At 41.2% G+C, this 26,044-nt stretch overlaps 1 protein-coding gene across 2 annotated transcripts in view; it reads left to right on the top strand.

Annotated features, from left to right (window-relative positions):
• Nucleotides 1-25,902, top strand: part of LOC129820917 (WD repeat and FYVE domain-containing protein 2-like) — a 32,080-nt gene extending 6,178 nt beyond the window's left edge. The window contains exons 2-12 of one of the 2 annotated variants that reach the window (XM_055878033.1): nt 2,894-2,961; nt 3,222-3,295; nt 3,979-4,033; nt 4,309-4,459; nt 10,039-10,151; nt 18,597-18,723; nt 19,052-19,157; nt 19,588-19,689; nt 19,915-20,045; nt 22,754-22,862; nt 22,997-25,902. In XM_055878033.1, coding sequence (XP_055734008.1) covers nt 2,894-2,961; nt 3,222-3,295; nt 3,979-4,033; nt 4,309-4,459; nt 10,039-10,151; nt 18,597-18,723; nt 19,052-19,157; nt 19,588-19,689; nt 19,915-20,045; nt 22,754-22,862; nt 22,997-23,026 — 1,066 coding nt within the window. In that variant the 3' untranslated portion in view covers nt 23,027-25,902. The other variant, XM_055878034.1, reaches the window with a different exon arrangement.
• The last annotated feature ends 142 nt before the right edge of the window (nt 25,903-26,044 follow it).

Raw genomic sequence — 26,044 nt, 5'->3', positions numbered from 1 at the left:
GTACTATTTGAAATAACACATGGAATCAATGCAGTATCAATTGCTGTATATTTTTCCACAAAACCCATATCGTCCAAAAAGTTATACTTTTGAGTCATCTGTCCATAGAACATTCTTCCAAGAGTCCAGGTGCTTTTTTTTTTTTTTTGCAAACTTGAGTAAACTTTTTGGATGACATGGGTCCCATTATGCCTGGCAAAAACTAAACACAGCATTCTACAGTAAGAACCTCATACCAATGGTCAAGCATGGTGGTAGTAGTGTGATGGTTTGTGGATGCTTTGCTGCCTCAGGACCTGGACGACTTTCTTTAATAGAAGGAACCATGAATTCTGCTCTGTATCAGAGAATTCTACAGGAGAATGTGAGGCCGTCTGTCTGTGAGCTGAAGTTGAGGCGCAGCTGGGTCATTCAGCAAGACAATGATCCAAAACACACAATCAAGTCTACATGTAAATGTCTAAAAAGCAACAAATGTAACGTTTTGGAATGGCCTAGTCAAAGTCCAGACCTAATACCAATTGAGTTGTTGTGGCAGGACTTGAAATGAGCAGTTCATGCTTGAAAATCCAAAAATTAGTTAAAGCAGTTCTGCATGCAAGAGTGGGCCAAAATTCCTCCACAGTGATGTGAAAGACTGATCAACAACTACAGGAAGCATTTGGTTGCAGTCATTGCAGCTAAAGGTGGAACAGCCAGTTATTGAGAGTGTAAGGAGGCAACTACTTTTTCACACAGGGAAATTGGGTGTTGCAGAAATTTGTTAAATAAATAAAATAAGTGTTTTTTTTCTGTTATTTGTAAACTCAGGTTCACTTTATCTAATATTAGGTTTTGGTTGAAGATCTGGTTACATTCAGTATAAAAAATATGCAGAATCTGAAAGGGCAAATATCTTTTTCCCAAGATGCTATATTTGAGTAGCATTTATTGAAAAAGTATGGATTTCAGCAAACAAAGGCATGCAACTACAGAAGACAAAAAAATAGGCACAAGCATTTCATAATAATTTAAAAAAAGGATTGACCTTGGGTGAAATCGCTGTATCCAAAGCTGAATTCCACAAAGCCTGGTCTCTGCTCAATTCCGTTGGTTGAGGTTATCAGAAACTTCCTACACCATGGAGTTTAGTCAGCTTGAGCTTATTTTATTTGCAGCATGTCGTCATGGCTCTTTCTGGCTGGTCATGGTCACCTAGTGTCTTTGCTCCGTTAGACTTGTACACATTGGTCTTGATGTGTACCAATGTCACCCCGCTGAGAGAGGCAGAGAGAGAGATATATCTTATCAGAAACCTGACTTCTACAATGTATGTCTGTTTATCGACCACTGATATACTGTCATGCAGACGTTGCATAAAAACAACCTTGTCAGTCAGCTGACATGAAAGCCCACTGGTCATCTTTTTCTAGTGTGTAATAAAATTCCCACATTTTCAACCTCATGCTCATTCCAGTCATTCAAAGGTCACATAAGTAACAAGTAATGATAGACCTATCAATTAGTTATTGTGATTTTACTCGTGTTCATTTTCTTTATGAATTATTAAAGGGAAATTTCAAAAATGTTCAACTTCATATTCATCATCTCACCAGCCCAACATTATACAGTATGTGAAAATTGCACATTTCTATGTTTGGTATTAAAAAAGATAGAGGAAGATAAGTGTTTCCAATGACAGAATCAACCAATTTAGTAGGCAATGCCTACTCTAATTGGTTAAAATAACATGATGAAATTGTTAACACTTATATTCCCCTCATTTCTTCCACAAAACATAGAAAACGCTCCATTTTCACATACAGCTCTGGAAAAAATTAAGAGACCACTGCAAAATTATCAGTTTCTCTGGTTTTTCTATTTATAGGTATGTGTTTGGGTAAACTACTGACAACATTTCTCCCAAATTCCAAATAAATATTGTCATTTAGAACATTTATTTGCAGAAAATGACAACTGGTCAAAATAACAAAAATATGGTGTTGTCAGACCTCGAATAATGCAAAGAAAATAAGTTTATATTAATTTTCAAACGCAATACTAATGTTTTAACTTAGGAAGAGTTCAGAAATTAAAATTTGGTTGAATAACCCTGATTTTCAATCACAGCTTTCATGTGTCTTGGCATGCTCTCCACCAGTTTTTCTCATTGATGTTGGGTGACTTTATGCCACTCCTGGTGCAATAATTCAAGAAGCTCGGCTATGTCTAATGGCTTGTGACCATCCACCTTCCTCTTGATCACATTCCAGAGGTTTTCAATGGGGTTCAGGTCTGGAAATTGGGCTGGCCATGACAGGGTCTTGATATGGTGGTCCTCCATCCACACCTTGATTGACCTGGCTGTGTGGCATGGAGCATTGTCCTGCTGGAAAAACCAATCCTCAGAGTTGGAAACATTGTCAAAGCAGAAAGAAGCATGTTTTCTTCTAGGACAACCTTGTACGTGGCTTGATTCATGTGTCCTTCACAAAGACAAATCTGCCCGATTCCAGCCTTGCTGAAGCACCCCCAGATCATCACCGATCCTCCACCAAATTTCACAGTGGGTGCGAGACCTGGAGAGACCTACAAGCCACAGTGTCTCGCACCCACTGTGAAATTTGGTGGCGGATCGGTGATGATCTGTAATTATGAATTTCTGTGTAGTACAGATCAGGGACCCATGATGCAATTTCGTTACCGGGTCTAAATCCACTTCAACAAAATTGCTGTTTTTTTTTTTCCAAACTCAAGGTGCCATGTTATAGCTGACACCCAATTTCTTTCTGCAGACATCTTTTGATATTAATTCGGAGCAGATATTTAAGCGTTTTTGGGAAACGTGGTCGCATAAAAACCTAAGGGAGATTTTACCGTAATACCGTTACCAAAGTTTGCATCTGACCCGCAGGACGATCCGGATATGGTTGAAGAGAGACAGTGGCCAGTACTGGCCCAGCATCTATCACACTATGCCAGGTTAGTACTAATCTCTCATTAGCTACTTATGCATGCATGGAGTTAAGCATCTAGGCCTAGCAACTCTATTGGCCTCATTTTGTGAGCTGTCGTTAGCTATTCTGTCTGTATGGAATCTGTTTTAGCATCTGTTCGTTTTAATAAAGTACACAACCGGTTAGGATATATTTCATTGTAACGCCCCGCTGGGTGCCTTTTTGCCTCCACACACTTATATACACACCAACTTTCTTAGACTTGTCATTTCTTTCTTTTTGTAGCTTCATGCTCCTGTATGTCCTTTAACCCAGAGACCAGGAGGCTGTCTGTGGGAATGGAGAATGGAACCATCTCTGTAAGTTACATTTTCTGTAGTTTTAACATACACTCAAGAATGGGCGTTAGATACATACTTTTCTACTTAGCATCCAGCCTCAATCCTGACACGCATATGGCTACCAAAGCTTGTACCCCAGTGCCAGGGTCAGATTGAGGGCTGGTTGTCATGGTTTCACATCAGCGGGTCACTGAGTAGCTACTGTGTGTTAATCTTTCACCGAGTCTTTGCTTCTCCAGACACCCAGCACTGATCGATACTCCCAGAGGGTTTGCATCTCTGAGTAATCTCTTGCATGATTGGCTAAGCAGTTAGGTGGATCAATCAACACTGGGATAGTAAATATGCTTTCATCTTCAGGAATGGCTTGGTCACCCAGGCAGTTTCACTGGGAAATTGAAGCGAGTTATAGAATAATTGCCCTCACATTTTTGTAATTGGTGATCTCATTGGATGTGTAGGCCTGGGGTGCTGTAAAACCTTTGTCATTATGTGTAGATTATGGGATTTATTTGCAGAATACATTGCCTGTCTAAAAATAACATGGATATCATTTTAAAGCTAAGCACTTTTTGCTTAGGGCTCATCGTAAGGTTATTTTAAGCTCTGGGCAATTTTGTCCCAAAAGTATGTCCCATATGAAATAAATATTGCGCTACTTATTGGTAAAACCAGTGAGTGACATACTTCCTGTGTTTCAGGAGTTCATCCTGTCTGAAGACTACAACAAGATGACCCCGGAAAGAACCTATGAGGGTGAGAAGGGAAGTGTAGACACAGGCTGTGTTCTCTGTGTGACTCAGCTGACTCCGGTCAATGGCAGGAAGGGATTAAACCAGTAAAAATAATGGATTTTTTTCTCTTCATGGCACTTTGCTTGGTTTTATCTGCAAGACCTCTAAAAGCAATAAGCTAAGATTGAAGATGCAAAGAACCAGTCCATTTACTGTATACTATGTTTGGTCATATTTACCTGTATTTTTAAAACGGTTTTATTATCATGACGTGTTTCATGTGTGTGTGTTTTTTAGCCCACCAGGGCAAAGTGACAGTGGTTCTGTTTGTGTTGGAGATGGAGTGGGTCCTTAGTACAGGACAGGACAAGAACCTCACCTGGCACTGCTCTGAGAGTGGAACACAGCTGGGGTTATACCGCACCATAGCCTGGGTCTCTGGACTACAGTATCCTTCATCACTTAGAAACAACCTATTCTACTCTTTCTATGCTATTCACATGATGTTGCTATGCCACATACAGTTGTGGCCAGAAGTTTTGAGAATTACAAAAATATTAATTTTCAAAGTCTGCTGCCTCAGTTTGTATAATGGCAATTTGCATATACTCCAGAATGTTATGAAGAGTGATCAGATGAATTGCAATTAATTGCAAAGTCTCTCTTTGCCATGCAAATGAACTGAATCCCCCCAAAACATTTCCACTGCATTTCAGCCCTGCCACAAAAGGAACAGCTGACATCATGTCAGGGATTCTCTCGTTAACACAGGTGTGAGTGTTGACGAGGACAAGGCTGGCGACCCACTCTGTCATGCTGATTGAGTTCAAATAACAGACTGGAAGCTTCAAAAGGAGGGTGGTGCTTGGAATCATTGTTCTTCCTCTGTCAAACATGGTTACCTGCAAGGAAACACGTGCCGTCATCATTGCTTTGCACAAAAAGGGCTTCACAGGCAAGGATATTGCTGCCAGTAAGATTGAACCTAAATCAACCATTTATCGGATCATCAAGAACTTCAAGGAGAGCGGTTCAATTGTTGTGAAGGCTTCAGGGTGCCCAAGAAAGTCCAGCAAGCGCCAGGACCGTCTCCTAAAGTTGATTCAGCTGCGGGATCAGGGCACCACCAGTACAGAGCTTGCTCAGGAATGGCAGCAGGCAGGTGTGAGTGCATCTGCACGCACAATTAGGCGAAGACTTTTGGAGGATGGACTGGTGTCAAGAAGGGCAGCAAAGAAGCCACTTATCTCCAGGAAAAACATTAGGGACAGACTGGTATTCTGCAAAAGGTGCAGGGATTGGACTGCTGAGGACTGGAGTAAAGTCATTTTCTCTGATGAATCCCCTTTCTGATTGTTTGGGGCATCTGGAAAAAAGCTTGTCTGGAGAAGACAAGGTGAGCGCAACCATCAGTCCTGTGTCATGCCAACAGTAAAGCATCCTGAGACCATTCATGTGTGGAGTTGCTTCTCAGCCGAGGGAGTGGTCTCACTCACAATTTTGCCTAAGAACACAGCCATGAATAAAGAATGGTACCAACACATCCTCCGAGAGCAACTTCTCCCAACCATCCAGGAACAGTTTGGCGACGAACAATGCCTTTTCCAGCATGATGGAGCACCTTGCCATAATGCAAAAGTGATAACTAAGTGGCTCGGGGAACAAAACATCGATTTTTTTGGAGTCCATGGCCAGGATACTCCCCTGACCTTAATTCCATTGAGAACTTGTGGTCAATCCTCAAGAGGCGGGTGGACAAACAAAAACCCACAAATTCTGACAAACTCCAAGCATTGATTATGCAAGAATGGGCTGCCGTCAGTCAGGATGTGGCCCAGAAGTTAATTGGCAGCATGCCAGGGCAGATTGCAGAGGTCTTGAAAAAGAAGGGTCAACACTGCAAATATTGACTCTTTGCAACAACTTCATGTAATTGTCAATAAAAGCCTTTGACACTTACGAAATGCTTGTAATTATACTTCAGTATTCCATTGTAACATCTGGCTAAAATTTCTGAAGACACTGAAGCAGCAAACGTTGTGGAAATTAATATTTGTGTCATTCTCAAAACTTTTGGCCACGACTGTACAATGCCTTCAAAGTATTCACACCCCTTTACTTTTTCCACATTTTGTTGTTACAGCCTGAATTTAAAATGTATTAAATAAAATAAAAATCCCTGCCTACACAATACCCTATAATGTCAGTGCAATAATGTTTTTTTAAATGTTTAGAAATAAATTAAAAATTAAAAGCTGAAATGTCTTGAGTCAATAAGTATTCAACCCCTTTGTTATGGCAAGCGCTAAATATGTACAGGAGTAAAAATGTGCTTAACAATATCTCACAAATTGCATGGACTCACTCCTGTGTGCAATAATAGTTTTTAACATGACTTTTGAATTACTATCTCATCTGTACCCCACACATACAATTATCTGTAATTATTCCAAAACATGCATCCTGTTTGCAACAAGTCACTAATGTAATATTGAAAAAAATGTGGCAAAGCATAAAGCTTTTTGTCCTGAATACAAAGTGTTGTGTTGGGGGAAATCCAACACATGACTGAGTACCACTCTCCATATTGTCAAGCATAGTGGTGGCTGCATCATGTTATGGTTATGTTTGTAATTGTTAAAGACTGGGGAGAAGAAATGGCGCTAAGCACAGGCAAAATCCTAGAGGAAAACCTGGTTTAGTCTGCTTTCCACCAGACACTGGAAGATTAATTCACCTTTCAGCAGGACAATAACTTAAAACACAAAGCCAAATCTACACGATTTGCTTACCAAGAAGACAGTGAATGTTCCTGAGTGGCCGAGTCACCCGTTGCCTTGACAGCATTACACACTCTTGGCATTCTCTCCACCAGATTCATGAGGTAGTCACCTGGAAAGCATTTCAATTAACAGGTGTGCCTTTGTTAAAAGTACGTTGTGGAATTTCTTTCTTTCCTTAATGTGTTTGAGCCAATCAGTTGTGTTGTGACAAGGTAGGGGTGGTATACAGAAGTTAGCCCTATTTGGTAAAATACCGTGGCCATATTGTGGCAAGAACAGCTCAAATACGCTAAGAGAAACGACAGTCCGTCATTACTTTAAGACATGAAGGTCAGTCAATGCGGAAAATGTCAAGAACTTTTAACGTTTCTTCAAGTGCAGTCGCAAAAACCATCAAGCGCTATGATGAAACGGTTTCTCATGAGGACCGCCACAGGAAAGGAAGACCCCTGCTGCAGACAATAAGTTCATTAGAGTTACCAGCCTCAGAAATTGCAGCCCAAATAAATGCTTCACAGTGTTCAAGTAACAAACACATCTCAACATCAACTGTTCAGAGGAGACTGCGTGAATCAGGCCTTCATGGTCGAATTGGTGCAAAGAAACCACTACTAAAGGACCCCAAATAAGAAGCTGAGACTTGCTTGGGGCAAGAAACACGAGCAATGGACATTAAACCGGTGGAAATCTGTCCTTTTGTCTGAGTCCAAATTTGCGATTTTTGGTTCCAACCGCCGTGTGTTTGTGAGACGCAGAGTAGGTGAACGGATGATCTCTGCATATGTGTTTCCCACCCTGAATCATGGTGTGGGGGTGCTTTGCTGGTGACACTGTCAGGGATTTTATTTCGAATTCAAAGCACACTTAACCAGCATGGCTACCACAGCATTCTGCAGCGATACCTCATCCCATCTGGTTTGCGATTAGTGGGACTATCATTTGGTTTTCAAAAGGACAATGACCCAACACACCTCCAGGCTGTGTAAGGGATATTTGACCAAGAAGGAGAGTGATGGAGTGCTGCATCAGATGACCTGTCCTCCACAATCACCCGACCTCAACCCAATTGAGATGGTTTGGGATGCGTTGGACCGCAGAGTGAAGGAAAAGCAGCCATCAAGTGCTCAGCATATGTGGGAACTCCTTCAAGAATGTTGGAAAAGCATTCTAGGTGAAGCTGGTTGAGAGAATGCCAAGAGTGTGCAAAGCTGTCATCAAGGCAAAGGGTGGCTACTTTGAAGAATCTCAAATATAAAATATATTTTGATTTGTTTAACACTTCTTTGGGGTACTACATGACTCCATATGTTATTTCATATTTTTGATATCCACTATTATTCTACAAGGTAAAAAAAAATATATAGTTAAAATAAAACTCTTGAATGAGTAGGTGTGTCCAAACTTTTGACTGGTACTGTACATCTGCTTTAAAATCGATGGCAAGACTTCAATGGTTGTCTAATGTCTAGCAATGATCAACAACCAATTTGACAGAGCTTGAAGTATTTGGAATAGAATGGGCAAATATCTTTCTACCCAGCTGTACAAAGCTCCTAGAGACTTACGCAGACTAACATGTATTGACTCGGGTGTGAATACTTATGTGAATGAGATATTTCTGTATTTCATTTTCAGTACCTTATTCAAAAATGTCAAAACATGTTTGCACCTGTTTATTTAACCCTAAAAATTTTACCCAGTAAGTTGACAACCTGGGGAATAGTTACAGGGGAGAGGAGGGGGGTGAATGAGCCAATTGGAACTGATGGGGTATTGTGTGTAGATGGATGAGGAAAAAATAAATGCATTTAATCCATTTTGAATTCAGGCTATAACACCTCAATGTGGAATAAGTCATGGGGTATGAATACTTTCTGAAGGCACTTTATCTTAACAGATACTTAAGTGAAATGTAAAGCCACAAAATATATTTCAAGTGGTAATGGCTTTTGACTGTCTCCTTCACCTCAAACAAGTGTATGTTTTTATAACAACGAAGCGCTGTGGGGTAGACCAGAGAGGGAGCCAGATTAGCGTCCAAGTAGTTTTTCTTATTGGGGGATGCTAACAACAGCCTTCAGTCATGCGGTCACCAAGGCAATGGTCCAGAGAGTTTTCTGTAATGGCGAGAGGAAAGGTTTGAGTCAACTCCACTGTGGAGGGCACTCAATACCAACCAGCTCTGTGAGGTCATAAGACTGACTGCTTCTTCAAAGCCAGGGATAAACACTTCCCATGTTAAATACAGCAAAACGACATTGGATTTCAGCTGACATCATACATATGGCAGACATTTTTTTTGCTTTGTTTGCCTTATTACAAACCTAAAGGAAGCACTGTCCAAAATTGTTGAAATTTAAAGAAATCGACTTGGAACGTGTATTTTCTTTAGTATGTCATCCAGCTAATTCTCCATAACAGCCACAGTTCTGAGTTGGCCTAGGGTCAGATTAGTACAGCAACCTTTTTCAGAAGAAGGAGAAATTACATTATGCTAAGTGAAGATTTGTCTTTTTTTCCTCTCTGACTAATTGTTCTGGCCTCTTGTATCCAGGTCACAGGGAGAACTGTGTTCCTGGCTGCACCCTCAGAAGGTCACTGAAAGGACTCTCTTGAGCTCAGAGACTAAGTATATATGATTTTGTAGCTAATGAACAGTTGATTGTTGTGGTAAGTTTACTGAAATGGGATGTTTAGTTTTTGTTGGATATGCAGTCAACCTTTCTCTGACTAGAATGAACCACATTCAGATCAGATCCAGTAGGTTTCAACAAGGTAACACTTTGAGAATATAGTAAATGTGTGTGAAGTTTGCAGATGCAAATTGTTCAGTTAAAGTAGCAATCTGTTGTTAAACAATAAAGTATTTTCCCGCCCATGTTTAGGTAAAAAGATTAGAAATGTAACTACTCTCAAATTCATAGACAGAGCTATGGATGCAAGGACTGACCATTCATGATATCACAATTATAGTTTTAACCATGTTCTTTAAAAAACAAATACATTTACTTTATTTACTAACATTGGAGTCAAACAAGCTCATTATTTTCAGTTCTGATGTGGTACGATAGTTGAACTAAGGTCATGAGGCATTTATACGTTATATTCTTCAATAATCTATGGGTACATATCATTCATTTATATAGGAAAAAATGAATGTAGCAACTGCAGATTGCCTCTTTAAATCAGTCATTGCCACTGTCATGTTTTTGCTGGAGACCGTCCTTGACACAACCTCTCCCAGATTTGATGTGGAGACAAGGCACGCCTTTGTGGGTGACCACTCTGGTCAGGTGACCATCCTGAAGCTGGAGCAGGACAGCTGTAGTCTGGTCACCACCTTCAAAGGACACACAGGTACTACTACTACATCCCACGTTGGAACACAACACTCGTCCTCTACTATCCCATCCTCCACCAGCCTTAAGACTCCAGCTGGGGGGGTTGCCCTTTTTGGACTACTCCATTTGTTCATTACGCAGTGGAAACCAAATAAAGTGACCCTAAATATTTGAAAGAAAACACAAATACTATTTTAAACCCAGGTCTGGAAAAATCATGTAGATCTGTTACCTACTGACTGTCCCTCCGACCACTCAATCCCCTGCTAGCAGTGACAGAGCTAATGAGCCCTCACAGCTATTTACAAACCCTATGTTCTGATCTGGGGTCAGCTGTTGTAGCATAGTCATATCTCCTACTTCCTATATTGACAGAAGAGCGTGTGACTGACAACTGCTGACAGCACCACTATTCCAGGCCTGTCTCTTATCAGTAGAGTTACACATTAGGGTTGAATATTTTCCCTGTATTTTACCAATGTTCCATCTTGAGAATAAATCACTTTTCTCCTGGGTAACCAAGTATTTCCCAACAAAACCGGAAGTGTCATTCAAAAGCATTATGAAGCATATAAATATGTCTGGGTTTTATTAGGGCTTTGATCAGCATAAATTCAAACCTGATGCTACCTGAGTCTGATGATCCAGTATCTAAATACATTTTATGAGCCCTACATTAACATGCTGAATTATATGGATTGAAATTACGCACATTGTTCAAACCATGATAAAGTAGAAGAGAACACGCTGCCAACAAATTTACAAGTATACGCTAGTGAATTTGATTTTAATTTTGAAATATAATAAGGCCTATTTGTATAACAGGCTGACTCATTTATACCTTTCATAATATTTCCTCTAATGTTATTAGCCTACCTTTCTCTCTCTGTTGCTTCATTCCTTCCTTTCAACATTTAAATGAAATACATTTCGTTGTCCTTATCTTCATCATTCTAATGGGGTCTTTGAATAATATAGGACTAGTATTAGATGCAGAAGGCATTCACTTCTCTTCACAAAGATTGAATGGTTATGGGTCTGAATAAATAACTGCTATAGCCTACCGCCATCGTGCATTCACTCTTCTTTCAAACTACCCATGAGTTCTATTGGCTGCTGTATTTAACATTCAGCAAAAAACAGCTTGCATCTCTCCTCGAATAGTCTATTGGTATAAGAAATGCTAAAAAAATGATGTCCATCAAGCTATTCTAGTGTAGCTGTTCCTGCATGGGACTCCAAGAGTTAAGGAGTGTTTTTTAAGGAGAGGCCAGCGGAGCACATGACACGGCCGTCGTAAGAACTGGACCAAGGTGCAGCGTAGTAAGCGTACATTTTCCTTTTATGAGAAAAGACGCCGAACAAAGCAATGAACACTACAAAACAAACCGTGAAGCTAAAGGCTATGTGCCATAAACAAAGTCAACTTCCCACAAAGACAGGTGGGAAAAAGGGTTACCTAAGTATGGTTCTCAATCAGAGACAACGATAGACAGCTGTCCCTGATTGAGAACCCTACCCGGCCAAAACATAGAAATACAAACAATAGAACATAGAATACCCACCCCAACTCACACCCTGACCAAACCAAAATAGAGACATAAAAAGGATCTCTAAGGTCAGGGCGTGACAGCACAGGTGCTTGCGTATTGCGCAAGAGACAGAGGCTAAAAGTTAGAAGCTTATAATGCATAACCCATTGTTAATTAGCTCAACATAAGGCTAATACATTGAATTTATTACCTGAAAGAGTAGGCTAGGATACAGTGCCTTCTGAAAGTATTCAAACCCCTGGACTTTTTCCAGATTTTGTTAGGTTACAGCCTTATTCTAAAATGAATTAACTCGTTTTCCCCCTCATCAATCTACACACAATACCCCATAATGACAAAGCAAAAAAAAAAATAAAAATTGCAATTTTTGCTAATTTATGTACTTTTTTAAACTGATCACATTTACATAAGTATTCAGACGCTTTACTCAGTACTTTGTTAAAGCACATTTTGGCAGCGATTACAGCCTCGTGTCTTCTTGGGTATGACGCTACAAGCTTGGACCACCTGTATTTTGGGAGTTTCTCCCATTCTTCTCTGCAGATCCTCTCAAGCTCTGCACAGCTATTTTCAGGTCTCTCCAGAGATGTTCAATTAGGTTCCAGTCTCTGGCTGGGCCACTCAAGGACATTCAGAGATGTTCCGAAGTCACTCTTGCGTTGTCTTGGCTGTGTGCTTAGTGTTGTTCACCTTTTGGAAGGTGAACCTTCGCCCCAGTCTGAGGTCCTGAGCACTCTGGTGCATGTTTCCATCAAGGATCTCGCTGTAATTTGCTCCGTTCATCTTTGCCTTGATCCTGACTAGTCTCCCAATCCCTGCCGCTGAAAAACATCCCCACAGCATGATGCTGCTACAACCATGCTTCACCGTAGAGATGGTGCCAGGTTTCCTCCAGACGTGACGCTTGGCATCCAGGCCAAAGAGTTCAATCTTGGTTTCATCAAAACAGAAAATCTTGTTTCTCATGGTCTGAGAGTTTTTAGGTGACTTTTGGCAAACTCCAAGTGGGCTGTCATGTGCCTTTTACTGAGGAGTGGCTTCTGTTTAGCCACTCTATCATACAGTTCTAATTGGTGGAGTGCTGCAGAGATGGTTGTTCTTCTGGAATGTTCTCCCATCTCCACAGAGGGAATCTAGAGCTCTTTCAGAGTGACCATCGGGTTCTTGGTCACCTCCCTGACCAAGGTCCTTCTCCCCCGATTGCTCAGTTTGGCCCGGGCGGCCAGCTCTAGGACAGAGTCTTGGTGGTTCCAAACTTCTTCCAGTTAAGAATGATGAGGCCACTGTGTTCTTGGGGACCTTCAATACTGCATACATGTTTCTGTGCCCTTCCCCACATCTGTGCCTCGACACAATCCTGTCTTGGAAGTCTACGGACAATTCCTTTGTTTTTACTTTATCATTATGGGTTTTTGTGTGTAGATTGAGGAGGAAAAAAATAATTTAATACATTTTAGAATAACATAACAAAATGTGGAAAAAGTAAAGGGGTCTAAAATACTTTTAAAAGCACTGTATAGGGTAGAGGTCGACCGATTTATGATTTTGCAACGCCGATACCGATTTATTGGAGGACCAAAAAAAGCCGATACCGAATAATCGTCCGATTTCTTTTAAATGTATTTTATATATATATAATAATGACAACAATACTGAATGAACACTTATTTTAACGTAATACAACTGCTCAAAAAAATAAAGGGAACACTAAAATAACACATCCTAGATCTGAATGAATGAAATATTCTTATTAAATACTTTTTTCTTTACATAGTTGAATGTGCTGACAACAAAATCACACAAAAAGTATCAATGGAAACCAAATGTATCAACCCATGGAGGTCTGGATTTGGAGTCACACTCAAAATTAAAGTGGAAAACCACACTACAGGCTGATCCAACTTTGATGTAATGTCCTTAAAACAAGTAAAAATGAGGCTCAGTAGTGTGGGTGGCCTCCACGTGCCTGTATGACCTCCCTACAACGCCTGGGCATGCTCCTGATGAGGTGGCGGATGGTCTCCTGAGGGATCTCCTCCCAGACCTTGACTAAAGCATCCGCCAACTCCTGGACAGTCTGTGGTGCAACGTGGCTTTGGTGGATGGAGCGAGACATGATGTCCCAGATATGCTCAATTGGATTCAGGTCTGGGGAACGGGCAGGCCAGTCCATAGCATCAATGCCTTCCTCTTGCAGGAACTGCTGACACACTCCAGCCACATGAGGTCTAGCATTGTCTTGCATTAGGAGGAACCCAGGGCCAACCGCACCAGCATATGGTCTCACAAGGGGTCTGAGGATCTCATCTCGGTACCTAATGGCAGTCAGGCTACCTCTGGCGAGCACATGGAGGGCTGTGCGGCCCCCCAAAGAAATGCCACCCCACACCATGACTGACCCACCGCCAAACCGGTCATGCTGGAGGATGTTGCAGGCAGCAGAACGTCGTTAACCATCGCTCCACAAAAGCCGCGGCCCTTGCAGAGCAAGGGGAACCACTACTTCTAGGTTTCAGAGTAAGTGACGTAACGGATTGAAACGCTAGTAGCGCGTACGCGCTAACTAGCTAGCCATTTCACATCCGTTACACTCACCCCCCTTTCAACCTCCTCCTTTTCCGCAGCAACCAGTGATCCGGGTCAACAGCATCAATGTAACAGTATAACTTTAAACCGTCCCCTCGCCCCGACCTCGGGCGCGAACCAGGGACCCTCTGCACACATCAACAATGGTCGCCCACGAAGCATCGTTACCCATCGCTCCACAAAGGCCGTGGCCCTTGCAGAGCAAGGGGAACCACCACTTCTAGGTTTCAGAGCAAGTGACGTAACTGATTGAAACGCTATTAGCGCGTACCCGCTAACTAGCTAGCCATTTCACATCCGTTACATTTACATGAGCGTAAACCCCCAGTGGCCTGAGGCAATTCACTTTAAGTTTTTTCAACATTCATTCAATGCATCATTGTATTTGTTTTCTGTTGTCCTGCTTACTGAATGTGTATGTCATTAGTTGTGTGTTATATGTTTCGAAGGTCGATCCTTTTTGTCTTACTCTCTAGCTGCTGCCTGATCAAACTGCCTGTTAGATTAATGGGATCCCTGGTATGCCATATTCTCAGCAACATTTACATTGACGATCATAGACATGTATAATACTGTATTAATACCACATATATTTGAATGCCAACCTAAACTGAGTGATGCAACTCTAACTGCATCCTCTTGGAACTTTAGAGGACTAAATTCACCCCCCCAAAAAATGGTTGAGAATCCTCTCCCCTCTCAGGCAGTTCAAGTCAGATATGTTTATTACAAGAAACACATCTAACTGACTTTGAACATGAAAAATTACACACAAGGTGAATAGGCCTCCCGGGGCCTCCCGGGTGGCGCAGTGGTCTAGGGCACTGCATCGCATTGCTAGCTGCGCCACCAGAGTCTCTGGGTTCGCGCCCAGGCTGGGCTGGGTTCGCGCCCAGGCTCTGTCGCAACCGGGAGGTCCGTGGGGCGACGCACAATTGGCATAGCGTCGTCTGGGTTAGGGAGGGTTTGGCCGGTAGGGAAATCCTTGTCTCAGTATGTAAAAAAAAAAATGTAATAAAATGTATGCACTCTACTGTAAGTCGCTCTGGATAAGAGCGTCTGCTAAATGACTAAAATGTAAATGTAAAAATGTAGGCCAATTTTACTATTCTTCCTTTAACTCCCAAGAGCAGAGGGGTTGCCATCCTCAAAAAATAAACACTATTTAAACTCATGTATTTTTTTTAAAGACTGAAGGGCGCTTCATCTTAATTCATGGTACAATCAATCATACACCATACTGAATTTATATGGTCCCAATACTGGCTGTCCTCAATTTTTGTATTTAATCTTCAAGCATTTACAAGAATTCTAAATTGGGGACTTTAACACTGTTCTTGACCCACTAGTTGACAGGTCCCATGGCACATGCATTCAACAAGCGCCACAGGACCATTAAAGGATACATGATAGAACAAGGTATGGTGGATATTTGGCTTCTCTTCAATCCAGACAAGAGAGAGTATACCTATTTCTCACCTCATCATAAAACGTATTCCCGTATAGACCTTTCCATCGGTAATGCATCTTTGATGTCCCAAATTTCCAATGCTAATCTGGGAAACTGCTAAAGTTGTACTTAGAGTAAAAAATATCATTCTGCTCAGCAAAGAAGGAAAATAAAATAGGAACTTGAGAAAAATGTCAATGCTCTTGATACCCTCCTTGCATCCATTCAAACCAATGATATTCCTAAGCGACTATTACAGGCCAGACTCCAACTTAATTAAATGAAGTACCACACAGGCTAGATAAATTGTTTGAATTTCCCTCAACTATTGAAATTGGTCAAAGAAGATCTCGAAAGATGGACCTCTTCCTTTGTCTCTTGCCGGTCGAATTAATACATTTAAAATGATTCCAGTGTCCCCCCACAGAAATGGTTTGATACCCTTAACCATTCATAAAATCTCAAGATTTTATTGGAGACAGAGAAAGGCCAGAATTAAACTTACTATATTACAATACTGTAAACCCAAAGGCAGACTAGCAGCACCAGACTTTCTAAATTATTATTTGGCATTTGAAATTAATAACATAGCCAAATGGCTCAATTATATAAGTGTAAACTCACCTTCCTGGATTGATATAGAAGACAATCCCTTCACATTAAATACACTGGAAGCATGGACAAGCATCCACCAGTTACTTGATAAAGGACATTTAATTTAAGTACTGAAGTAAAATATAAACGCAACATGTAAAGTGTTGGTCCCATGTTTCATGAACTGAAATTAAAGATCCGAGAAGTTTTCCATACTCACAAAAAGCTAATTTCTCTCATTGTGTGCCCAAATTTGTTTACATCCCTGTTAGTGAGCATTTCTCCTTTGCCAAGATAATCCATCCACCTGACCGGTGTGGCATATCAATAAGATGATTAAACAGCATGATTGTTACACAGGTGTACCTTGTACTGGGGACAATAAAAGGCCACTAAAATGTGAAGTTTTGTCACACAACACAATGCCACAGATGTCTCCAGGTTTTGAGGGAGCATGCAATTGGCATGCTGACTTCAGGAATGTCCACCAGAGCTGTTGTTATAGAATTTTATGTTAATTTCTCTACCGTATCGCACCTCCAACACCGTTTTAGAGAATTTTGCAGTATGTCCAACTGGCCTCATAACCGCAGACCTCATGTAACCAGCCCAGGACCCCCACATTCGGCTTCTTCACATGCAGGATCGTCTGAAACCATCCACCCGGTCAGCTGATAAAACGGAGGACTATTTCTGTCTCTAATAAAGCCCTTTTGTGGGGAAAAACTCATTCTGATAGGGTGGGCCTGGCTCCCCATGGCTGCGCCCCTGCCCAGTCATGACATCTATTGATTAGGGCCTCATTTATTTATTTAAATTGACTCATTTCCTTCTATGAACTATAACTCAGTAAAAATGTTGACATTGCTGCGTTTTATATTTTTGTTCAGTATAGATACAGAAAATGAATCATTTGAATAGCTCCTCAAGTGTTCAGTACCTACAGATTAAACAGCTACTTAAATATAAATTGCAATTCAATCCGAAGCAAAAACGTATCTCAGAGCTAAGCCGATTGCTCTTAGCCAACCGGAGTTCAATAAATATTACTTCCAAAATGTTTAAAAAACTGACAGGAGTAGGTGATGCTCTATCCTCCCTAGAGAAATGGAACCAGCAATTTGGACATCTCCCTTAACAGGGAAGCCCAGAAAAAAGTATTTATCACCGCCCACAGCATCTCATGTAATAAGAAAATTAAACTTATGCAGTATGAAGTCCTACATAAATTCCACAATATCTATGGAACTTGGTGGCTGATGGGGCTTGTTGATTCGCTTGTGTGTCTTTTCTGCCAAAAAGAAAAGACTGCGTTCTGGCTTTGTCCCATCATTGAGAATTACTGGAAACAAGTTCTCAGCATTGTCTGTCATCCTCCATATTACTATGTTTTCATCCCCTTCACTCTGTATACTACACTATTTTGATGATGACGACCCCTGTGTTTCTTCTAATGACTATTTTGATCTCATTAACAATCTGAAAAAAAGGGATACTGTTCAACTCGAAAAGCAGATCCAATGTTTCAACCATACACTGGCTTAGTTTATGGTCTGACCTAGCCTCCCTGGAGATATCCATCTTCAAACTAAATAACAAACTGAAGGACTTTTACACAATCTATGAACCATTTATATCCAACACTGCCCCCAGGCAACCCCAAATATGGCACTTCCTACCTAATTATTATATCTCTTCTAACTGGCAACTTATCCACTAGTCTGGTCCTTTGTTTTCCCCTCCTGTCCCGTCTTGTCCTGTCTGGTCCTCTCTTGTTTTGTCCTGTTTTGACTTCTCCCTATTTTCTTTAAATCATTTTTCTCTTTCTCCACTTTTTTATTTTGACCCTACTTTTCTGCTCTTTCTTACTTTTTGGTGGTAATTTAACTTCACAATAATAAACAGTTGTATGTACATGGGATGGTGGAAGAGCTACAGGACGGGAGTGGGTGTTAAGAGGACAATAGATAATATTTGGTGCCTGGTGTACTGGCTTACGCCTGGTGTACTGGCTTATATTTGACGTGATGAATTTGCAGCATATTTTAAAATAAGTAAATAATCAAGTTGTCCTTCTGTTATGGGGGGGTGGGGGGTGGATGTGCATTTGCTGTCTTACCAAGAAGTAGAAACTCAGTGAGCCGTTTTAGTTTGTTTCTTTAGTTTGTTCCACTTGGTGCAGCCTTGACCAGGTCAAGTTAAAGATCCAGTGACTGGGATTGTTTGTTATCTCCAGTACGATCTAAAGAATGTGTGTTAAGTGTTCTGCTGTCTCTAGGCAACGTGACGGCACTGTGTTGGGACCCGGCCCAGAGAGTGTTGTTCTCTGGCAGCTCCGATCACTCCATCATCATGTGGGACATCGGGGGACGCAAAGGCACCGCCATAGAACTACAGGGACACAAGTAAGACTTGCACACTGAACGTCAACATGATCGTCCAATATAGTCTTCAAATGTAATCCCAATGTAGTATTAAAACCCCAATGTATTCATCTGGATGATACAGTCTTAGAAACTGTTGAAATGCCTCTAGTAGTCTCCTAAGGGGTGTTTCTGTTAAGTAATGATCCATAACTTTAGGCTGATACATGTACAGTCATGCAGTTGGAGAAGGTGTCTGAGTCCGCAAAATGGAAAACCGAGAGCACTTGTGGATAGAATGTATGAAATGTAATCATCAAATCAAGCTTTATATACTGCATCCGTGTGTGTGTGTGTGTTAACTATGCAGTGATAAGGTCCAGGGCCTGTGCTATGCGCCACACACACGTCAACTGATTTCCTGCAGCTCAGATGGAGGCATCGTCATCTGGAACATGGACGTGACCAGACAGGAGGTGAGGGAGGGATGGACTGATAGGGATGGAGCAGAAGGAGGGAGGAAGAGAAACCTCAAGGCCATGAGGGATGGCGGGGGGGGTGAGAGAGAGACCTGAAACAGACCGAGTGGCTTTAAACCACAGCCATAGATGCACAGACAGAGAGAATGACAAACTCTGAATGAAAATTTGAATGTCCATGTACTGAATGCAAATGAAGTGTTCAGTGCCAACATGGCAGATAGTTTGCTGAATCTGTGTAGACTACCTATGGCTTTGTTTGGCTCTAACCATCTCTCACTTAGGTTATACCTAAGCACTGATTATGGGTCAGTTCCCTTTATTAACTCAAATGGTTAAAGGTAGGATTGAGAAAGGGAAAGCTGATTTCTGAGAATTACTGTATTTAAGGTTTGTTTGCAACCTGTCTATCTGTGTGTTCCCACAGACCCCAGAGTGGCTGGACAGTGACTCGTGTCAGAAGTGTGAGCAACCATTCTTCTGGAACTTCAAACAGATGTGGGACAGTAAGAAGATCGGCCTGCGCCAGGTACAGTGGGCTCCATACTGTCACTCTGGGGTGTAGTTCACAAAAGGGCAGGAGAAGTCCTTATTTTATGTTCTTCCTATGGCATGGTGAAATACAGAAAAATAGCCCTGGTGGGGCCTCACCTGTTTGTGAGTCTACATGAGTGAGATATATGCACATTGTCGTTATCTGCCAGCCGAGTAGGCCCAACCCAAGCCTCAGTGTCTCCTATCTCCTCTCCCCCAGCACCACTGCAGGAAGTGTGGGCAGGCTGTGTGTGGAAAGTGCTCTGCCAAGCGCTCCACCATCCCTCTCATGGGCTTCGAGTTCGAGGTGCGGGTGTGTGACAGCTGCCATGAGTCCATCACAGACGAGGAGTAAGTAACACACAAAACTGTGCACAAAAAAAGCTAATAACATCAGTGGTGTAAAGTACTTGAGTAAAAATACATGACATTGCCAAAAGTATATGGACACCTGCTTGTCGAACATCTAATTTCAAAATCATGGGTATTAATATGGAGTTGGTCCCCCTTTGCTGCTATAACAGCCTCCACTCTTCGGGGAAGGCTTTCCACTAGATATTGGAGCATCCATTCAACCACAAGAGCATTAGTGAGGTTGGGCACTGATGTTTGGTGATTACCCCATGGCTCGTAGTCAGCGTTCCAATTCATACCAAAGGTGTTCGATGGGGTTGAGGTCAGGGCTCTGTACAGGCCAGTCAAGTTCTTCCACACCGATCTCGACAAACCATTTCTTTATGGACCTCGCTTTGTGCACGGGGCATTGTCATGCTGAAACAGGAAAGGGCCTTACCCCAAATTGTTGCCACTAAGTTGGAAGCACAGAATCATCTAGAATGTCATTGAATACTGTAGCGTTAAGATTATGTCTGAGTGTTGGAATGTATCCCCTGACTATTCTTAAATAAAAAATATAAAAAATAATTAGTGCAGTCTGGTTTGCTTACTATGAGGAATTTGAAATGATTAATTCTTTTACTTTTGATACTTATGTATATTTGAGCAATTACGTTTACTTTTGATGCTTAAGTATATTTTAAAACAAAATACTTATTTAGATAGGTAGCTCTCTATCCACAATATAGCAGAGTATGTAAAGCCATAACACCTACTTTTTTTCAGCAAACAGATTATGATCGATAATATCAAAAGCTGAAGTCTTAACAATACAGCCCCCACAATCTTATTATTCATTTCTTTCATCCAATCATCGGTCTTTTGTGTCGGTGTGTCAGTGCTCTACATGTTAAGCGACCTTCCCCATAAAGCATGCTGCTGTTAATCAATTTACAGTGAAATAAAATTGTATCTGGTCAAACACCATTTTTTCCAAAAGTTTACTAAGAGCCGGTAGTAGGCAAATTGGTCGGGTGTTTGAACCGGGTAAAGGGTGCTTTGCTATTCTTGGGTAGCTGAATGAATTTTGCTTCTCTCCAGGTCTGAGGTCACACACCTTTTCCACACTCACTTTACAGAATTCAAAATTACAATGCTTGTCTTTCATTATCAGGTCAGTTCTGCATGAATAAGAAGACTGAGTTTGTTGTTGGCATGTCATGCCTAACATGCTGACCAAACCGGCCATTGTGCGCACGTTGATTTTGTTCACTCACACCAGAAGCGATCAGGACACGCAAGTTGAAATATCAAAACAAACTCTGAACCAATTATATTAATTTGGGGACAGGTGAAAAAGCATTAAACATTTATTGCAATTTAGCTAGCTAGCTTGCTGTTGCTAGTTAGTTTATCCTGGTATGTAAACATTGGGTTGTTATTTTACCTGAAATGCACATGGTCCTCAACTCCGACAGTTAATCCACAGATAAAACTGTCAACCAAATTAGTTTCTCGTCATCTTTCCTCCTTCCTTAAGGCTTATTTTTCTTCTTTGGACTTTCTATTGCGGTTGGCAGCCAACTTTACATCATTACTACAACCTACCAGAGTGTGGACCTAAGTTCATCTTTCAATCACCCACGTGGGTATATGCTCCTAAAAAACAATGAGGAGATGGGAGAGGCCGGACTTGCAACGCGTTAAACATTATAAAATAAAACCAATTTCTATTTTAGCGCCTGGCCACGTAGATGTTTGCTGACGCCTGCGAGCAGTGTGGGTGCAATGATTGAATAACATGTATGTGTACATTTATTTTGCAACGCGAGCGGTGTGGTCAGCATGTAAGTTTGCTAATTTGGGTAATGATAATGTTACGGATACAAGTATTCTGTGTGTATCCTGTGTGTGTTTCTTTTCTCTCCTTCTCCCCTTCACACAGGTGGCAATCATCATTCCCCAATCAGTCATCAATCAGTCGCTAATCAGAAGACACACCTCCTGTTTCACTTACCCAACCATTCCCCTTTCCCTTGGTTTAAAAACCCTGTCAGTTGTGTTCTCTGGAGCTCCATCTCTCTGTCAATCTCTCGGTAGTTCTCTGGTTTAGTTTTCGCTACTACATGTCACTTTGTCCCCACCTGTGAGTATTGTTATTTTGTTATGAGGTTTGATGTTGGGAAAAGGGGGAACCAAGACAAGTTGCCCATGGGCATACACTACCTGTAGGACTACTTTGTCTAAGAACACTAGGTAGAACTGGGCGGACCACCCACTGTATTTTTGGTTAGTTAGCTGTATAGTAGTAGGCTAGTCTAGCTTAGGGGTGTTTTTGGATATTTGTTTTTCCTTGGGTCCAGCTCAGCCCCTTTTCCTGCCCCCCTTTACCGTGTGTTTTCAAATAAACCCTGAGTGTTTGACGGTACTTAAGTTGTCTGTGGTATTTCGTTCTCACTGATACTTTGTCACTATTATACTTTGCATGAGGTATGTTACGGGTCTCGTTACCATCCCACCCCCTAGACTGCCGGGCCAAAGGGATTCGTAACAGATAAAGTTATTCAAGTAGTAGGCAGTATCAGAGGGTTTTGTGATGAATTAGCCATTTGATTCAATGAAGGATGGAGCAGAGTTTGCCTTTTTGCCTAAAATGTCATTTAAGGTATTCCAAAAAAAAAATCCTATACGTTTGGTGATAACTGTTTCCCCTCGTCTTACAGCCGGGCGCCCACGGCGACATTCCATGACAGCAAGCACAGCATAGTTTACATGCACTACGAGCCCACCACAGGCTGGCTGCTGACCTCTGGGGCCGACAAAGTCGTCAAGGTGAGACGGACACGACCAGACACTTTGTATAAATGTATCCTCCTGTATTAGATACAAAGTATTTTCTTGGGTGCGTATATGTGTATGAAGGAGTCTGTTTTTTTTATACAGCTTATGTTTGTGTGTGTCAACAGCTCTGGGACATGACTCCAGTGGTCTCCTGAGGGTCATCGTTGACAGGGAGCAACATGGAGCTCCATCCACCTATCAGGGTAGAGCTTACAGCCTGGTGGCTGTCATCCTGAGAGGAAGAGGGAATGTCAACAAGAACAACAACAGCTAAACAACTTACAACAGCAGAGCAACATCCACAGAACCTAGAAACACCAGGCCTTTCTTGCCTGTCCTCGTCCCTCTTGGTGACTAAACGTGAAAAGCTTTACACTGGCTGCATAAATAATTCCATATATTCTTTGGTTTATTATATTTATAACAATAGTTTTGTAGTAAAGGGAACTCATTTTACCTACTGAACATCAAATACAGCTAGGTGGGCAAATATAAAGCTTATATTGAAGTGCCTTCCTCTTATCTTCTTATAGCTTTCCCTCCGGTAAACAGAAAGAATGAACCAATAGTTCAACAAATTGAAGCACGAAATGTACCTGGGTTGTGAATACCAGTTAGATATGTAACTTGTATGTACAGCAGCAAGATGGAGTACTCTAATATATTCATGAAACTCCAGAAGGTCCAAAAGTTGACCTTATAAGGCTCATTGGATTGACTCTTTGCTTTTAAGCTGCTGTAACATTGTTGCAGTCTGCAGAGGGCAAAACACCACTGTTTCTAGGTGGACCATGTTTCAGTTGGTGTCAGGAGGGTCATAGCCTAATGTAGGGGAATTAAGCTCTTACCCTACGAGGTACGAAGCCTGCTGGTTTCCTGTTGTACCTGATAATTAATTGCACCCACCTGGTGTCCCAGGTCTAAATCAGTCCCTGATTATAGGGGAGCAATGAGGTCCAGAGGTGAATTTGAGGGTACTACTGTATAGCTTCTAGGCTCTCTGAAAGTCATCACACATACACACACAGCTGGTGAACAAGTCTACATGTGGTATCTCACTGTCAGGTAATGGTTGACCGCCACAGATGTGGGGGACTTGGAGAAATAAATGTTTTTCATTTGTTTATTTTTTATGAATACTGTATTACAAACTGAAGTTCTAGTTTAGGCTTGCCAATTGAAATTGTAAATCATAAAGAACCTGTTCATTACTTTACTTTATTCTAGAGTTATTGAAATGTCACTTACTACACTTTTGACTTCGGTAGTGGACTTAGGGTGGCAAAATTCCAGAAACATTTAATAAATTCTCTGGTTTTCCAGAAATAGTGGTTGGTTGTTGGATACCGGATTTCCTGCCTATTCCGGGAATCTTCCAATCGGAATTTCGGGAAAACCAGGGAATTTATTGAAAGTTCCCGAAATGTTGCAGCCTTACTTAAACATGATTCACCACTTGTAGTCTCTTCTAGATTATTTGCACTTCAGTTGTTACGGTTCAGTTTCTCAGAGAACAAAATCATAACAAAGCACTTTTTATTGTCCAATACATACACTTACATATGTTGTCTACAGGCTACAAATATGTATTTTCCATTGAGGTGAGGGATATACCAGACTGGTGATCAGTTGTTAGTGGATGTGTGTGTCAAATGTATTTGTGTTATGATGAGTTTATTTATTGCTGTGTGTGTGTTACTGTAGCCTCCAAGATAGACATCTCTCATGTAATACACACACATGTCATCAAGGTCATTATCATTGACTGATAGTGTGGCTATGAATCAGGACTTTTGTGTGATACATACTGTTTTTTATGCTTTAACATTCTCAAAGTGTATTGATGGTTATGATAGGTGTCATATCCTGGATATAACTACAGTTGTTCAAGTTAAGTTCATGCACTGGATTTGTCTAGGCAGAGCCACTATTGTAAAACCATAACCACAACAACCTGTCTGCATGTTAATATGTGTGTTATACAACCATGATTAGCCATGGTAATTTGTCATGAATACTAGCATGTTGATTAATCCGTCACACATATCTTGGGCCTAAGCTAATACATATCTACTGGTGGAGAATGGCTGTATGGGGCTCTAATGCTATTTACTGTAGTCACTGACTTGAGATCTATACTATTCCTATCCGTTTCCTCATTTAATGACCTCTGTACAGTTATCATTGTTGGGAGGCAAAAAGGTATGAGTTCCATGTTGATTCATAAACCAAGACTGATTTACAATATCTGAATGACTGCTGATATGATTTGAAATAAGTTTATCGTGTTATGTTATGTAGCCTGGATACCAGTCTCTTTCTCTGCTTTCATCAGCATGTTGTCATTGGCAACACTGATACTAGTATTGTTAAATGGATGAACTGTCAGTCTGTCACCTAGGCATACCGGTTTAATGTGATGCAGTATGATTCTCACAGGTTGGTGCTGTACTGTGTGTATGTAACCCAGGAGGGTTTATCACAAAGCAGGATCTGGAATCAGAAAATCAAGAGCTACAGTATATCTGTATCAAAGCAAGGTAGTTAACTCCTTGATCCTGCTCTGTGCCATTTCCCTCCGGTCTTAATGTGCAGTTTGTCCAAGCAGCAGATTATTGGAAATTTTCTAGTCTTTAAGAATATAATTCCTCCATGTCTCATCCTAGTCCTAAAGCTGATCTGGGTACAAGTAATTTGAGTAGAGATGTGTGCTCATATCATTCCATAATTTTATTTCCCCTTGTTGTATTGCTGCTGATGTACTCATATTTGTATTCATAAAATGTATATGAGGTGACTGAAAGACAGGATGTCTCTTCATGTGAATGCCTAGTATTCATGTAGAGATTCAGCTGAAGTCTTCATTTAAAACAAGCTGTTCAGCTCATCAGCTCTCTCCATTGTTCAATCTGTCAATCAATCACGCTTTGTCCAGTCACGCTTTGAGCCAGTTTCTTTTTAAAAATCTGTATGAAAAATGTATGTCTATAAACTGAAGAACATTCTCAAATGAAGTGAGGCTTTTAATTTAGCCCCAGTGTACCTCATCAATGATTGGTTCAGTAGCTGCAACAGTATGATAGGTCAACAAGTTTGATGTTTATATTGTTGTGGATATTTCTTAGCAATGACAATGGGGAGCATCAATTGGAGGTTTTCAACTGTGCAAATTC

The sequence above is a fragment of the Salvelinus fontinalis genome, chromosome 23 (genome assembly GCF_029448725.1).
Source record: "Salvelinus fontinalis isolate EN_2023a chromosome 23, ASM2944872v1, whole genome shotgun sequence".
Lineage (NCBI taxonomy): Eukaryota > Metazoa > Chordata > Actinopteri > Salmoniformes > Salmonidae > Salvelinus > Salvelinus fontinalis.
The sequence above is the reverse complement of the archived record's forward strand: the minus strand, read 5'-3'. Positions and strand labels throughout refer to the sequence as shown.